Source organism: Sinohyriopsis cumingii, chromosome 8 (genome assembly GCF_028554795.1).
Source record: "Sinohyriopsis cumingii isolate HCF-2022 chromosome 8, ASM2855479v2, whole genome shotgun sequence".
NCBI lineage: Eukaryota > Metazoa > Mollusca > Bivalvia > Unionida > Unionidae > Sinohyriopsis > Sinohyriopsis cumingii.
The window spans coordinates 56,417,251-56,435,895 of record NC_142968.1 but is presented as its reverse complement, the minus strand read 5'-3'; the positions used below and the strand labels follow the sequence as shown (position 1 = coordinate 56,435,895).

Sequence of the window (18,645 nt, the reverse complement as noted above, 5' to 3'; positions counted from 1 at the left end):
GGAAAATTAAGTGGTTAACATATTGTTATAAACCAGGGGTATTTGCTTGACTGAGCGGTGTCAAACCCTGGCATTATTCTGCTAGAAGTCATAATCTTACCCCAAAATTAACAAACATTTCCTTACAAGTTCTGTTGCAAATTAGAAAGCCCAACGTGTCCAGCCTATTTTTTTTTTACTCTTATCAATACAAGACCACAGATCTAACAACTTTCCAATTGTCTATCAACCGTATATTTGCATGGTTTCTCATCGTCAACTTTCTGTAACGTCTGCAGTTCATGCCGTAAAACTATAGAACTATTTTCACTATGCCACCTTAGGCCAGTCAATTCAGGGTTTCGAGCAACATTTGTGCTAGTCAAACTGTTAGCATTGGTACATGAACCAAACATTGGCAATGAACAGGATACTTGAATTTAATTTAACTGCAAATCTGTAGATTGTACTAAGTGTCCATATCTGTGTTTATTAGTTTTATCAATTTCTTTTGTTTATAGTACTTTCCTTTGAGGTTCTTCAGAAACGGGTAATGACTGAAGAGCCACTTTAGGCTAGTTAGAAGAATAAGCTGAATTTGACAGAAAATTTGCATGGAGAGACTTTTAAAAAAAATAAGAACTTGGTGTTCGACTATACATTTGTGTAATAAACTGTGTTTTAACTTGGAGGTATTAGGATACTGAAGGTGGTATATTGCTGATTTGCATCTCAAACAAATGTTCGTGCATAATGCAACCAGAAGAAATGATTGCAATATCCGACCTGTCATATCATACATTATAACATTATTCCCACTGTTTCCCTTATATATATATATAGGGATTGATTAGATAATTCAATAAACGAAAATGAACAGTGCAAAACTGGTATCTAACTAGCCTGAGCGCTTTCAACTCTTTAATGAGTCTTTTCAAAGGCAAATACATAACTTATACAAGACAAAAAATACAACATTAAAAGGGTTATGTTTGCAAACATTACATGACTGTTTCTACAGGAATTAAACCTTTTAATCTTTATTATGTTTCAACTATTTTATTTCAGCTTGTTGCTGATACCGGAAAATATTTGTATTGACCTATTAATGGATGAGCCATAACGACATCTGTTATTTTATGTAAATTTATGTAAGTGAAAATTATATCCCGGATATTTCATTTTAATAGTAATCATAGGATAATAAGCAAATTCAGAGAATTATTTAAAAGAAAATTGTTCGGCTACAAAATATAATCTTATTTGGGCATGGTTGTCTTTTGCTAGTCTTCTTGGCTTAAGCCACATGGTTTCAATGTTCTAAGGCAGCGTTTCCTTTCCTGGTCTGAGAACTCCAGTTGGGGTTGTGAGCAATATATATATATATATATATATATATATATATATATATATATATATATATATATATATATATATATACACACACACACATACATATGTATATATATGTGTGTATGTATGTATGTATGTATGTATGTATGTATGTATGTATGTATAACCAGCTAATAGTTATAACAGTTTACACACAAATGTATTAAAACAACAACAGGTAAATCAAGTCGATTGTTTTAAAGTTATGCTTTTGACATTTAGGTAGATTGCATGAAATTATGAAATAGTTAAAGTTCTATATTTTGCTAGCCCTAGGAAGTTGGCAAGTGAAAGATTTAAATGACTTAGAGTGTTCATTAATTATTCATCACCAATGAAGAAGTGAGATTTTATAGCATTTTGTCCATTAATTTAAGTGTTCATTCATGCATTAGTTTGTTATGTCCTCAATATTTGTGAACCAGTTTCATCCACTCCCACGAAAATTGCAATATGGATGCATGCTTAAATGACATTGTTTTCTGTAGCTGTGGAGTCATTACACTTCTGCTATACTGAACGATATTTCATCTTTACTCATGAAATTGGTAGGTAAATAGTATATACTGTAGTATTGGTAGGTGGATATATCTCAGTGGAAACAGTTCAGCTTCACCAAGAGTGAGTCAGTACCAATCAATATTCATGCTTGAGAAGTCAGGATTTTCAGCTAACTATTCACTACACCCTCGACCCCGTAGACCCTATTTCATGGCTCTATACTAACAACTGTATATCAAGGAAGAAACTTCTACCATGCAAAACCAAGTCTGCATTCTTTGATAATGGTTCTGTTTTAGTAATCTGTTCATTATACCCCAGATATGTTTGACCCTATTTTAGCATTTGCTTACATCTTAGGTTGAGAAACTCAAACGCACGAAAATTGCGTCATTAGGTCTCTTGTGCGAGTCTTCTTTGCAATATGAACTCTCCATTTGTTATGCACTAAATATCATGATTCTATTTCACTTTCAAAAATGAAAATTAGAACATGGATGTATTTCAAAGTGAGTAAGTCAGCTGTACCAAATAATAGTTCACTACGATTTCATGTATCAAATGAGAAAACAATTTTATTTTGACTATACACTGATCAGACTTATGTAAATACATTGTAATGTATGCAAAGTAGCATACAGAGGTTATGCATATATTTTCTTCTCTGCTCTGACTCAATGTCACTTCACATTTACAATACCATTGCAATCACACAGATTATTCATTTTTAAAAATCAGCATTTTTTCTCAAAAAACACACATTTGTTCATATTCCTTATAAAATAATGTTTACTTGTAAATACAAATCTCTTTGCAATCAGAAGGATTTGTGGATAAAAAGCAAAATTAATACATTTTGCAATCCTCAGAGTGATTTTTAGTGGGATATTGAACACATCTTTTGATACAACTATTGCAAAGAAGCGGACACTGTGTGTGGAGTGTGAAGATTTTACCATGCTATATGGGGTGTTTTATACATTGGTTAATATCCATTCAATCAGATATATAAAATTTTACTGTTTACCATTTAAAGAGTAATTAAGACCATGATTTTTCTTCTCCATGTTGTGTTTTGAACCTTTATGCTCCAGATATTATCACCTATGCCTCTACCACCGTGCTTAATGGCGATGACCCTTCGTGACATTGTGTCCCACCATTTTATTCAGTGAATGTTTAGAAGTTTCATATTTTGTATTTTAATTGGCTTATACCAACCATTAGTTTTAAACTGCATGTGTTCTGGGGGAAGTTTAGGTAATATCTTTCATTTAAATCTACATTTCCGTAGTATTACATACACACATAGATGGTCATATTTCTTTTACTTTTTCACTGCATAATATGACAAGGTTCGTAATATATTTGAATCTTAAATTGAAGAGAGATAACTGGTAATAGTTAAAAAGGTAACTCCTGATTAGACAACTTATTTCAATATTTTATCTGATTTCATAAATGAAAATCAAACACTTAAATGTTGCCTGAAGTGCTCTCTCAGCATCCGTCCGTCTTTGGGAGACAATGGTGTAGCTTCCGGTTGGGTGTCCTATCTGCACCTTCACGAGTGGCTGAAGAGTCCGGCCCTAGAGTGACAGTCTCTGTTGCACTTGCTGCAGGTGAATGTCGATGCTTGTTGAGGCTGTTGTTGTTTTGCCATCCTCCTGGCTCTCTTTACAGCGAGGTTTGCGTTTCTCGCTACCTCGGCTTTCTGAACACCCTGTCTGACAGCTAGGTGCCAGGTGGAGTGGTCATCAGCACAGCTCTTCCAGATGTTGAGGCTGAAGTTGGTCATATTCTTGTCCTTCTTGCAGATATCTTTGTAATGCAGACGTGTCCATCCCGTCAGTCGTGCACCTTCAGCTAGCTCACCATATAGCAGGTCCTTGGAAATACGTCCTGGGTCCATTCTTTTGACGTGGCCGAGCCAGCGAAGGCACATCTTGCTGAGAATGGAGAACATGCTGTTCATTTTTGCGTGATCTAGAACCTCAGTACTGAGTACTTTGTCCTGCCACTGGATGTGTAGAATGCGCCACATGCATCTCAGGTGGAATCTGTTGAGTTTCCTCTTGTGGCTTGCATGGGTGGTTCATGCCTTGCTGCTGTAGAGGAATGTGCAGAGCAAGCAGGCCTGGTGGATGCACAGTTTGGTCTTCTCAGTGAGGCTGGGGTTGTTCCACACCCTCTGGTTCAGTCTGGCCATAACTGCTGCTGACTTGGCAATCCTGCCATTCACCTCAGCATCAATGGAGAGCAATCTGGAGAAGGTAGACCTGAGGTATATGAAGTTCTCAACAACTTCCCGGTTGTACCATCGAAGGTGATGGTGGGATGGAAGTCTGCGTCCTGAGCCATGATGCTCGTTTTATTCAGTATAACGGTCAGTCCAAATTCCATACAGGTGTGGGAGAGTTGGCATACCAGCTGATGCAGTCCATCTTCCGAGTGTGATGTCAAGACTGAATTGTCGGCGAAGAGCAATTCACGGATGAGAACCTCTATGATTTTAGTCTTTGCACAGAGAAGGGCGACGTTGAACAGCTTGCCGTCAGTCCTGGTATGAATGTACACTACCTCGCTGCCGTCCTTGAAGGCATAATGGAGGAGCATGGCTAAGAATATGCCGAAGAGCATTGGCGCAAGGACACAGCCTTGCTTTACTCCGCTGCTGACTGGAGCATTTTCGATGTTGCGCCATTGAAGCACACTCTGCTGTGCATGTTTTCATGGAATGACGAGACGGCAGCGAGTAGTCATAGGGGACAGGCAATCTTCCGCAGGAGCTTGAACAGTCTGCTCCAACTGACCAGGTCAAATGCCTTCATCAGGTCTATGAAGGCAATGTAGAGGGGCATCTGCTGATCATGACACTTCTGCAGCTGGCGTAGTGAGAAGATCATGTCTACAGTTGTCCGGCCGGATCAGAAGCCACACTGGGACTCTAGGTAGATATGGGAGGCTAGGGTCTGCAAGCGTGCCAGGGCGACAGCCTTTCTGATGATGCTGAGGAGGGAGATGCCCCGGTAGTTGTTGAAGTCGATAATGTCTCCTTTGTTCTTGCACAAAGTGACAATGTGGGTGTCCCGCATGTCCTGGGGGATGTGTCCCTGTTCCCAACAGAGGCAGAGGAGCATGTGCAGGGGCTGGAGCAGTGCTGATTTCCCGCTCTTGAGTACTTCAGGCGAAATGCCATCGATCAAAGGAGCCTTTCCACAAGCGAGGTAATTGATGGCTTTTCCGAGCTCTTCCAGAGTGGGTGGCGTGCCTAGTTCCTCCATGACTAGCAGGTCTGGGATGGCATCCACAGTGGTGTAAGTGACGATGTTTTGGGTTGCATACAGCTCGAGACAGTGCTCAACCCATCGCTGCATCTGTTTCCCCTGGTCTGTGATTACTGTGCTTGTCCTGCACTTGAGGGGAGTGGTCTTTGAAGTGGGGGGCCTGTCGCCTTCTTGATACCCTTGTACGTGTTTCTTGCATCCCCAGTATTGGCAGCTTTCTGTATACTGGTGCAGAGGTTCAGCCAGTAGGTGTTGGTGCAGCAGCGGGCAGTATGCTGGGTGTTCCTTGCAGTCCTGTAAGCATGTAGTGTATGCCATGAGGGCTTTCCTATTTGCCTCAGTCATGGGCTCCATCTTCTCCCAGTTGGCCTCATACCAGTCATAATGTTTGCTCCCCTTCTTCCCGAAGGCAGTGATGGCTGAATTGTACACAGTCACTAAGGTGTGACCACTTGGAGTCGATGGTGTCATCAGGTGTCTCTTTGGTCATAGCCTGCTGCAGTTTGCTGATGAACTGCTGTGTCTTCTCTGGGTTGCTTGCACAGCATGTGTTGATGTGTGGGCGACCCTTCTCCTTGGCGTGGTGGGTGTTATTCGCACCTTGCTGGCTATGAGTGAGTGATCCGTGTCACAGTCGGCACTGTGGTAGCTGCGGGTGAGGAGGACTCTGGCCAGTTCCACACGCGTGGTGATGATGAGATCTAACTAGGGCCAGTGGTGGGAATATGGGTGTCTACATGACACCTGGTGGATCTCCTCACAATCGAAGAAAGTGTTGGTCACACATAAGCTGTGACAGCAGCAAATCTGCAGCAGTCACTGACCATTCTCGTTGATCTTTCCCCTTCCATGAGAGGTCCCACTCTATCAATTTAGTCTCCTAGTATGTAGAGGCCTTCGTTGTTGGGGACACTGGACATTGCTTGATCCAGAGCCTCACATAATCTGTGTTTCTCCTTGTGGATGAAGCAGATGGTTGGGGTGTATATGCCGAAGATGTTGGCTGGGCCTGATGATGTTGATAGCCAGAAGGCAAGAATCCTCTCGGTGCTTGATGACGGAGTCTCAATGAAGGCGACGAGCGTGTTCTTTATAGTGAAGTAGAAACCGTGCTGCCTAAATTCATCCGAGAGCTTCCCTTGCCAAAAGAAGGTGTAGTGGGCTTCCCTGATGGTGCCACTGTCTGCTAGTCGGGTCTTGGGAGAGTTGTCTATCAATGATGACAGTCAACAGTGCGTCGTCGATCTGCGGCAGGTCAGAGGTGAATCAAGGACACATGGTCCTGATGTTCCAGCTTGCGAAACGAAGAGCTAGAGTCTTCTTATTTCTTTCTTATTAATCGGAAAATCCTGTTTGCCGATATAATATAGAGCCCGCGATAATAGAACATTGAATTATACAGTGAACTTATGATACATTAGTTTTAACTTGTCAGGCACTGAGCCAGAAACAGAGTATAATCTTGACTATATTCGGTACAACCAGCTTAGAATGATGGTCCCAGATTCAAAGAACAGTAAATTTTAGAAATATAGCGTTTTCAGATTTAATATCTTGTTTTCAGAACTAAAGGATTCCAAAGATAATTGTAAATTTATGGCTGCCAATAACATTAATGTTATATGCATACTGTCTGTTCTATTGATTCATCATATTTTATGTTTTCAACCAATATTTTTTATACAGAACTTATCCAAAAGAAATGGCAGAATATCAAAGAGGCGATGATAAACAAGAAAATCAGTGAAGTGCTAAAACCATCATGAAACCAGTATATAGATGGACGGTTTTTCAAAATTAAATGAACAATTTGTCATTAAAGGACCATTAGGGGCATTCTTGATATATGGACCTTTAAATTGTTTTATTTGCATGTGTTGAAAAAATTAAAAGTAAAATGTATTCTTATATTCTGTAATATCTGCTTTATTATTGTTGATCTGATGCTTTATGACAGGGAGCTGTCCGAGGAATCCTCGGAAAAGATGTCCCATGAATTCTCAGATTGTTTGAAAACCATGGACATGTCTGAGGATTTCTAGTAAACCTCAGAGCATTGCTTAAAAAACACTTGGAAGTCCAAAGTCAACCTTGGAAATTTGACAATAAAAAGAATTGGACATTGGTTTTAAAAAATTTTGTCTTTGGACTATTACCTTGGAGAGTCAGCAACCAATACTCTGAGGTTTTTCCTAGGAAACATCGGAATAAATGTACAGCAGGGTAAAGTCAGGTATTCGTCTGGGCTGGCACTAACCTTAATAACACTAGAAGTGATGTATTTGACCAGCATGGAATGACATAAGGTTAGATGTAAATTAATCAACGGTAAAAAGGGCAGTTGTCTTTATCACAATATACCTGATGTTTTGCCTTTTAAGAATTGGTAACTGCATGTTGCCTGGATCAAAACGTAGGGTATGACAATGCATATTGCTCACCTCACATAGGTGGCATTATCCAGATTATTTATCCTGCGACTCTGAGCTTTATTGTAAGCTATGTTGACAAATATTGTACTTCCAGTCTGAAAAGCTTGTAAATTAGTTGGGTTCTGCTGCTGTACTATAATTTTGTACATAAAATCTTGAATGAGAAATTGTCAGTACAAAATGAAAATGTCATAGGCCTAGCATGCATCTGTGAAAACAGTTACCTTCATGTAAAACTTTTCCTAATGATACATAACTGTAATAAATTAGTCAGAAGTAGATAGGATTGATTGTGGTTTTACAGCACACTGGCAATGTAAGGAGATACAGTGCCACTAACAAAGTTATATGATAAGGGATTTATGCAATTAATTTTTTTTGTCATCAACAAGCGATAAAATGACAAAAGCAAAAGGATGAGATGGCCAGGATAACATATGAAGGTTCCTAATCAACAGGTATTGTAAACGGTGTGCATAAAGGGTAATAAGACAATGCAAGATAACCTAAGGTGAGTGACATTACACATGTTGGTTACAAATACTTAAAGGAAATAAGTTCTACAGATGCGATATTTTAAAATAAATGTTTACTTCCTTAAAGAAATTTAAAATACTAAGCATAGTTATTGTATCAAAAAGTTCCTCACGTGCTGAACATTGTAGCAACATTCCCATGAAGGCTGGAGATTGAAACAATCTGTCTGAAAGTGCTACACAGTACAGGGTTTGTTGCAAGAAACACAAATACATGGGTCTTCGCCTTTCAATGTGTAGTAGTGGGTTAGATAAGTATGACCAGTTCTAATTCTTGCAATGAAAACGTCCATATGGACAGTTCTGTAAGAAGGAAACCATTGATTTATAGATGCCATATTGAACTTCTTTATGACAGCATCATTCCATGATGACTGTCAGTAACTAATAAGAATTTGTTATACCATGTTTAAAATCAGTGTATGGTATATTAAAATCATATGGTTATAGAGATATGGCTATTTAGGCAGTACAGTCTACTCTTTCATTAACTTTAAGGTCTCCTGGCCTGAGGTAGTAGAAAGGAAGAAAATCAGCAAATATACAAACCGAATGAGCATCAAAGGACTAGTATGGTACACTTCTCACAGATTATCTGCCAGATGAATCAATCCCCTAAAACAAAATATAACACAATTAGGTAAAGAGTCAGTTATGTTTGTTGCGCACTATCAAACAAGTATTCATTGAATAATATAAAATTACATAATATTAATTCAGAGAAGGGAAACATTTTCCGACATTTAAAAGTAGTTGGGACACAAAACTACAGCAGTGCTTTAAGTATTATAAGTATTGGGTCACCTTAGATGTTTTTCTGCACTGAACATTCTGTATTTCATCCATAATGATATTTTCTGAGGGCTTCCTTTGCCAAAAGAAGGTGTAGTTGGCTTCCATGATGGTGCCACTGTCAGTTAGTCTGGTCTCTTGGAGGCAGGCAATGTCGATGTTCAGTCGGGAGAGTTGTCTGTCAATGATGGCAGTCATCCATGCGTCGTCGATCTGCTACAGGTCAGAGGTGAATCCAGGACACATGATCCTGATGTTCCACCTTGCGAAACGAAGACCTGGAGTCTTCTTATTTCTTCTTCGAGTCTTGCCTGGTGTGGAGTTTGTAGCCCACTTGTCGAGATGTTTCTCTAAGCTCCATGCATCCAGTGAAGCAGGCAGACCATGGTGGGACAGCACGTTACTGACTGGGGGCTTACCAGCTTGATGCTCGTGGTAGCTGTCCAGTAAGACATGGTGATCTCTCCCACCATCGGATGCAACCAATGGTACCAAGCTCTAGTCGAATCGAGCTTTTACTTAGAACCGGTAAACTGCTGCTTCCCGTGTTGTGCTCAGACACCTTAAGACGAAGCTGGATTGTCCTCTCCAGTGGAGCTACGAGGCCTGGGCATATGGAGACTCAGCTGTTTCCCGTGCAGTAGATACTCCCTCTTCATGAAGCTGGTGGACCCAAGGGAACGATGAATGCCGATACAAGTTGGCAACAACGACATCGCAGGAGTTGCCGGAATGACATTGAAGTAAATGTCAGACTGCCTTAGGGACTCCGTCTCTGGGTTTTCTGTCGGTGTTTACTCCCTTGGCCTTTCCCCATGGGTGGGTATAGCCGTAAGGCAGTGGAGGTTAAGAATAGGAGTTTTCCTTCTCCTACATGAGATGCCATAAAAGGTGTATGAGTCCCATCAACCCAAGGCGACTGGTTTTAAGGCACCAGTGTCCCGCCATCACCCCTTCTCCTGTTAGTGGAAACATAGTCCACCGGACTTAGAAGCTAAGCCACTCATGAAGGCTAGGAGCTGGATTTTAGTTGACAAAGGTGATCAGAGACGCAAGCCGTATGGGGCATTTCTGGAGGTGAGGGGTGCCTGTCCCCCACTCCCACCCCGGCAATATCAACCATGGACATCAGCCTGCTTGAAATTCATCTCTGCTATTATTGATGTAAGGGAAATTGTGATATAATTTATTGTTTACTGATGTAATCTTTGAAAAGCAGTACCATGCACATCATTTACTGATCCAATGAACTACTATTGGTAGGGTTGTCATTAATACTATATCATCTTGCCTGAAACCATGTTGTTTCAAACAAAATAATTCACATTTAAGCTAAAACACTTGCAAAAGTACAAAATAGGGACATAAGACTTTTTCCAAACAAAATGAAGACAGCATTTATTTCATAATTATGGACAAAAGCTTTAATATCTATAATGAAATGGTATTCAATTAATTTTAAAAATCCCAAGTATCCGACTCTTGTATATTAATTGGGTGTACACATAATAAACATTAGCTGAGAATGCGTCAATATAAACTGAGGACATCTTTATTTAAACCTGTTATTCTGAAGGTATCCCATGCAAACATTTGCATTGTAAATGAAGCTCTGTATATGTGCATTCTTGGTATTTATATGTACAGTGCTTGATGTACCTAACATGTGTATGTATAATGTCAAAATATTTGGATCACTATTCGGTACACATGACGTGAAGATCATTTCGATGGTGTCTTTTAATATATTACATCAACTATCCCCATTATAAGTGATCGATGTCAATTATACACAAAAAATAAATTGATGGCATACCTCTATGCTACTTTCGGGTAATATGGTTGAAATTTCTTTGGATACTGTAGTTGTGTAACCTGTATATGATCTAAGCACACTGCTAAACAAAATGACTGCTGCCACGTGCTTACAAAACAGACTCAATTAATTTAGAGTACATTATCTTGAGTGGCTATTAGAAAGGGAACACAAATTTTACACATACTAGACAACACCAGCTTCTAAAAGAGTAATGAATGGGTTGCCAAGTATATAAAATGAAAAAAAAACAAAAAATTATAAGCTCTTTTTTACAATTTACTCTTAAGACCAGGAAACAAAAATAAGCAGAGATAGCATTTTTTATTGATAAATGCATATCAGAAGTAACGTCACTCTGTAAGTGAAATTACATCTAACGAGCATACACCAAATTAAAGGGAATCGAAAGTTCTTTTTGCATTAGCTAAGATAAACAATGCCATTTTTAAACAGTACAGCTAGTGAGGAAAACCTGGGACATTAATTTTCTTTAAATAACTCTAACCCCATGCAAAATATTAAACACTAGAGTTCACCTTAATAAAAACTATCATTTTGATACTTTGCTAATGGTGACCAACAAAACCACTAAACTAGAAGCCAGATTACTAAACTGAATTCGAGAAAGAAATGTTACTCTTGAGTAACCGTGGCAAAAAGAATTCTTTGTTTCTCTCACATCACATAAAAAAACATTCATTTCACTACTTTTAAACACTGCATAATATTTTTAGGCTAAAGAATTTAGGACAGTTAAGTAATGATGATACGGTTGTACATATATTTATATAGAAAAGGCATGTCTTTCTAATTTGCAACATCCTCAACAAACTGAAAACGTTACAAAAGCAAAAATTTAATTTAGTCCTGAAGGTTTTCAATTGGGATGGTTTTCAATATAATTCATGGACTACATCGTAATGATTTGTCCTATGATATCACAGTGAAAGACAAAATCAAATGGAAACCTTAAGAAGCACAATACCATTATTTTCAAAGAAAATGTGGTGTGATTTGCACTGATTTCAAAAGAACACCTCTAAAACATCGGTCTAAGTTCTTTGTAAAAATATATATTTGAAGTGGTTCACAGTAAATTTTTGTATTGTAGTGAAGAACTTTGTAAATGTACTTAGTATAAGAAGTATTGCAAATGTGGTCAGCCCTGTATTTCCTTGAGAAGATTACACATTCATGACACATATAAACATTGTTGCCTGTACATACAGTTTTAGTTTGCCTCTTTAAAGAAGAGAAATTAGGTACTACCCATGATATCTGCACATACAAAGGCTCATACGTAAGTACAGCCTCACATTATCTCAACCATTCTTTCTTTCTTAGGTCTTAGGAGACATTTTGGAATGAGTTTCAATGGAGTGTGCTAAGGACCTTAACTTTTTGTATTGTATATATATATATATATATATATATATATATATATATATATATATATATATATATATATATTATTTTATAGTAAACATTTTGCATTTTACTTGGGTTTGGTCAATTTGTCTGAACATAATTTTATACCAAGAATCATGAAGCTTGATGAAGTAATATATCTTGACCAGTGCTTGATCACCATTACAAAAGTGGGTCACTGTGACACATATATCATGCATCACTGGCTGGGCTCGAATTTGATGGCCATTATTATGTGTAACAAATTTTAATTAAAATTGTCTGAAAAACAAGGATGAGCCATGGAAGACTTATTTTGTCTTGAATATAATTCTGTGTGCATACCATAGTCAAGATGACATAAAGGTCACTAATCAGTTTAACTCGTTCTTTTCCCCATTGTGTTCTATTACTTTAATGACTTCAAGATAAATTCATGAATGTTTTATGAAAATGGATGTATTACATTCAGAGTCATCTTAGAATGTCTGGATCGAATGTCATCATCACTTATCTGCTGACTGTTGCAATCCGTATCTCATTTTTGTGGCCAAGGTCTGTTATTGAAATCAGTATCTCACTTGTATGGCCATGGTCTATTACTGCAATCAATATCATGTTTATGACCAGGGTCTGTGATTGCGATCAGTATCATATTCTTAAGGACATGGTCTGTTATTAACATAATTTTTCTGCAATATAATATGAAAACTGTTAATGAAAATGTAGAGTTCCTCCCATGTAACCGTTAAACAATCAGCACCAAAACATAGGGTATAATTCAAAAGACATGCTAAATTTACTGTTGAATAAAACTGTATTCATAACAGATGTAATTTGTAAATATTGACCTGTATTTTTTTTATATACACAACCCGATAAGTAACAGGTTCTTGGCAAGGAGTACACTCCGACAAAGAAAATATACTGTTCAAAATCATGTGCTATACACTGCGGATGAGAGTTTCTTTAATTTGGATAGGTTACATAAGTTGTGACCTTAAGTGATATCACTTGAACTATATAAAATGAAAGAATATAAAGTGTTACTAAGATCATTTAGGCTCTTGAGAACATCATTCAATTATTTTATGCATAATAAGTGCAACTTTTATCAAGAAAATTCCCACTAACAATAAAGGGGCTGATTAAAGAGAAATCTTTTTGTTCAGGTAAATATTGTTTTATGAACAATAAATTGTTGCACACTTATATAATCATGGACAGTTGTCTTTATATGATGACATCTTTTTAAACATTTGTGTTTGTGTGTTAGTTACAAGAATAATAATTTAAAGTACCAGTTTAGAAGGATAATAAACTATTGCATTATTAGTGTAAAAATGTTTTCTGAACATTTGCATGACACTGTTTATTTGTCACATTAGTTACATGAAAAATAATTATAAATATACAACTGAGTCTTAAAACAATTGCATGGATGATTGGCATGATACTATGTTTAATTATCATTTTTAATATGACAACCGATAATAGCAGTTACACAGAAGTGTAATCCCTTTAAAAATGATTTGGGATGAATAGACCCAACACTTGATTCTGTTTTCTGACAACAAAATGGGGTTGTACTCTGCATCTACAACACTGATTCCACCTCTGAAACACATATAATCCCTATGAGGATTTTAAAAATATTAAACTTTACAAAGAAAGTTGGCTTTAGATGTTTAAATAACATGAAAAATGACCTCCAAAGTTATTGATGACATAAATTTGAACAATGTTTTCACTTTGACTTTAAAACGGTGTATAATCTTTCTTATTTTCAATTAGTTCATATACAATTCAATTATTCATGAGATGTAGGCAAACAAGGTACTGTAAAATACATTTTCAAAGTAAAAAGCAACATTTGTAATCTTCATTTAAGCTTTGCAAAGCCACATGTATCCTTTCAGTAATCAAGTAAAGATGTATGTCAACAGTTAAATTGTAGCTAAATTGTGAGTGGTAAATGATCAAGTAAAAAAACACAAGCTTGTGTTAGTATACTTGTAGTTGATAAAGATTTTAATTTATACACATACATTCTAAAACCTGGAGATGAACTCTTCCGTCTATATTACCTTTGGACACAAATATTTTCCCCAACTGAGAATACATGGCAAGCTTATCCATGGAGGAGGTATCTCTGAATTTAACAGCTTCTTCTCAAATTTATTTGTTTTCTTCAAATACATTCGTAAATGAATTCTGCTTCTAGACATTGCTTGTCTTAAAAGCACTGATAATGTCAGTGCTCTGTTAAAGCCTCCTTTGAATAATGTTTATGAGACCACCCCACCCACTCCATGAGTATTTCCTACTGACATTGGTACTAAGCACTTCAAGCTTTGTCGGGAATTTTTTTATATTTTTAATACTTAATTTATTTATTTTTAACCTGATGAAAATGCTAGGGTCAGCAGCTTAAACAGAACGGTCGGCCGACCGGGAACTTTTATTTGTTTGGCATGATACAGCACTTCCGGTCTGCAGATGATCGGAATCTGGGAGATAGTTTTATCTTATAGAACAAAATGTTGATAATCAAAGGACCCTATGTAATGCCCGTAGCAGGTCCTTATCTACTTAATGCTTTTAAATTTAGGAAATACTTAAGTTATGGAAAGTCCTGGGAAATATTTATTTCACATTCTTCCATTGGTTGCAGGGCATGTAATTATCCGATCACAGCAGCCAATTCATCAATCACTCTTGTACGTGCCATAATAAATTTGAAAGTAGTCTGTTGAAAGCAAACTGCTCTGTGAAAACCTGTGCTATAGAGGAGTGGATTCATCAATCGCCATGAACTTGTTTGCATTATGTACATGATAATCCTATTACGGGAAATGTTCTTAACCTCCTAAATATTGTTCAGCCGAGAAAGGCAACCAAAGATTACGAAGTCGGAGATTTGATTCTGCAATGGGATTACAGAAAGAATTATTGAAAGGATTGGAGGTAAGTTCGTTTCTTTTTTTATTATATTACATTAAATTAAAAAAAGATAATTTATTGGCTCTAGTTTCACAGACCAGCTGTACACTGCATCAGTTTTTCAGTCGATTGTGTCTATTTTCGGTGGATATGGGGTTGTTTGGCGAACTATAAATACTGTATGATATCATTTACCCACTAGGCATTGTGGCGTCAACAGCATTGTTTTCAGTCAAACGTGTAACCCTACATCGTTCAGTAAATCTTATTATTGTTTTCATCTTTATCTCATTGATAGCTTGAGTTTATTATAGAAGAGGGATTTTTAAAAAATAATTGTAACGAAACAATGGTATGGAAATTGGACTCGGTGTTCCTGCTTCTACACATTGTTTATTCCTTATAGATATATGATAATAATAAAAATAATCATGATAATAATAATAATATTAATATTGTTGTTGTTTTTCTAATTGTATCTTTGTATGATTAGGTTGTAATTATTTGGAAGTGAATTACAAGACTACAGAACATCTTAATCATAATTTTTTTTTAACTATGCCCATTTTGAATAGAGCAGAGCAAAATAACCCATTGACATTAGTTGTATTTAGAAGAAAAGAATTAATGGTTTTACTTATTTATTATTATTAAACACGAAAATGATGCCATGTTTAAAATCATTGAAAGAACAATAAAATCTGAAAAATATTTAATGACTCAAAAATGAATCTTAATACATAATTATTACAGTGCATTAAATGAGAAGAATGGGTTTATGAATAGTGTTAAAGACATGTAAGAATAGAATCAAATATCCATGCATATCAGGCAGCAAGAAAATATATAAAGCAATCAATCAGATTCATTACTGCTTAAGTATACTGATGAAATGTTATATTACTTTATCCGTTTTCTTTAAGTAAGTATTTTATAATTTAAATAATTGTTCTGACCTGCCATATTATCATGTGTTTGTCCAAAACTGCTGCTGCGTTCTACTTTGAGATACGAGGTAGTGATTAATGTCATCACGTGATGGCCACTCTTTAACAACTGTATAGACCTTGCAAACCCAGACAATATGTGCCCTACATTTTAGGTGTAAATTTGTGCACCATATTAAAATGATTATTGCTCATGCATGTCGTATGTTGATAATATTAAATAGTACTTAAATTGGATTTCTTTTGTTTGTCTAATTGAAAAGGAAATATGGCATCCATGATAACGATTTCACGGTCTATTTTACCTGTTGCATACAAATTTGCAAATATGCAAGCATCACTGATCCCTTAACTTTATAAAGGATGTCAGATTACATAATTAAAATGATTATAATTTGTATTTTTAGAGGTCAACATGCAAAACCACATTTTTTGTCAGCAATAAATGTGGACATACATATATTTTGTTCCCCAAGTAATCCCATCACTAGTAAATGACATGGAATGTATTGCATATTATTTGAAAAGTTTGCATTTAGGGTTGAAGCAAGTAAAGATGATAATCCACAATCACCAAAACCACCAAAGACAGCTAAGTCAAAAGCAACAAAATAGACCACCAAGATGGCAACACCAAAACAAACTAAGACAGTTATGCGAAAAAAGTCCAAGGTAAGATAAAGATGCAGCAATTTCAAACTTTCTAAAAATTTTATAAGCATTGTGTCGTATCTTTAAGGGTTGATTACAGTAGCCTGGAATGCTGTATTATCGCGGTACTTAATGTTGTTATCGGTGTATATTAAAACCAATCTGTTATTGCTGTATTGAGACAAATTGTAAAGTTTCTGACTTTCCCTATATCTAATCCTTTAAAACATCTTGGTCAGTCCAATCATGTATATGTAAATTAAACCACATATTGTAGCTGACCCAGATTACCCTACAATGGGAAAAGTTTCTATATTATCGCGGTATGTAATATTATAATAAACATAAATTTCAACTTAGTGATAAGACAGAATGTCCATGCTTGAACTGGCTGAACATTTCCATTAAAATAAAGGATACAGTGACTCAGTAGAATATACTTATGTCCCTTAAGTTTGAAGTCCACGATAACAACAGAAATTAAAAATATGTATATCATTTAGTCTGCATTTCATGTGCAATGTGGGCAGAAAAATCTATATACACAAATGAATCTATTATTAATATTATTATTAATATTGAAATATTACCGATTTGAAAACTAGTTTAACTATTATTGCTTTCCTATTTGTTGGACAAGTAGGATCATGAGCAATGTTTTGCCAATTTTGGTCCATATTGTCTACATGGAATGAAAATCCAAGCATAACCATGTAAGGACATGTGTGTCAATATTAGTATATGATTTATAATGATCAAACATCAGATGATACACTGAATATATTTCGTAATCAAAGCCAATACAAGTATAGCAAGTTCGACTGGACTTTTGTTTGATGAACGTAATTGCATGCACTTTACAAAAAAATAATATTTATTCTTTTTCATTGTAAACTTATAAAAAAGGTTGACATTTTAGAGGAAATTGCACACAAAAAATATTACTGTCTTTACTAGCTACAACTTTACCTCTGTAAACAACTGATAGATGGTGCGTATCCAAAATTAATCAGAAATCCTGTTTGCCGTGATAATAGTGCCCGTGATAAAACAGCGTCGGAGTGTGCAGTGAAATTATGATACATTAGTTTTAACTTGTCATTGAGCCAGGAACAGAGTATAATCTTGAATATATTTGTTACAAAAAGGTTAGAATGATGGTCCCAAATTCATATAACAATTTTAGAAATATAGCGCATTCCTGTTTAATACCGTGTTTTCAGAATTAAAGGATTCCAAAGATAATTGTAAATTTAAGGCTGACAGAAACATTTCTGTTATATGCATACTGTTTGTTTTATTAATTCATCACATTTTATATTTTCAATCAATATTATTTTTTTTACAGGACTGATCCAAAAGAATTGGAAAAATATCAAAGAGGCGATGATAAACAAAAAAATCAGTGAAGTGCTAAAACCATCATGAAACCAGTATATAGATGGATGGTTTTTTAAAATTAAATGGACAATTTGGCATTAAATGAACCTTATGGGTATTCTTGTTATTTTGGACCTTTAATTTTTTTTTATTTGTATGTGTTGAACAAATTATAAATAAGGTGTGTTCTTATATTCTGTAATATTTGCTTTATTATTGTTTATCTGATGCCTTATGTCAGGGAGGTGTCCAAGGGATCCTCGGATGATATGTCACAGGAATCCTCAGACGATATGTCCATGGAATCCTCGGTAAATATGTCCCATGAATTCTCAGAATGTTTGAAAACCATGGACATTCCGATGATTACTAGTAAACCTCGGAGTACTGGTTAAAAGACGCTTGGAAGTCCAAGGTCAACCTTGGATGTTTGACATAACAAACATTGGACATTGGTTTTAAAAAATTTTGTCCTTGGACTATTACCTTGGAGAGTCAGCAACCAATACTCTGAAGTTTCTCCTTGGAAACCTCGGAATATGTACAGCAGGGTAAACTAAGGCATTCGCCTGGGTTGGC

The 18,645-nt window shown here is 36.2% G+C and overlaps 1 protein-coding gene and 1 long non-coding RNA gene across 4 annotated transcripts in view; one reads left to right on the top strand and one right to left on the bottom strand.

Annotated features, from left to right (window-relative positions):
- Window positions 1-18,645, bottom strand: part of LOC149793579 (uncharacterized) — a 103,466-nt gene that overhangs the window by 3,564 nt on the left and 81,257 nt on the right. For 2 of the 3 annotated variants that reach the window (XR_016422852.1, XM_089967532.1), the window contains one exon: window positions 8,677-8,742. The exons of the other annotated variant lie outside the window; for it this stretch is intronic. Coding sequence is in view for 1 of the 2 variants with exons in the window: in XM_089967532.1 (XP_089823658.1) it covers window positions 8,719-8,742 (24 nt within the window). In the remaining variant the exon portion in view is untranslated. The remainder of the gene's footprint in view (window positions 1-8,676; window positions 8,743-18,645) is intronic. 3 annotated transcript variants of the gene reach the window in all.
- On the top strand, window positions 14,410-18,645 carry LOC149793580 (uncharacterized). The gene is made up of 3 exons (XR_016422855.1): window positions 14,410-15,112; window positions 16,575-16,707; window positions 18,035-18,645. It is a non-coding gene; the product is annotated as an uncharacterized LOC149793580 (long non-coding RNA).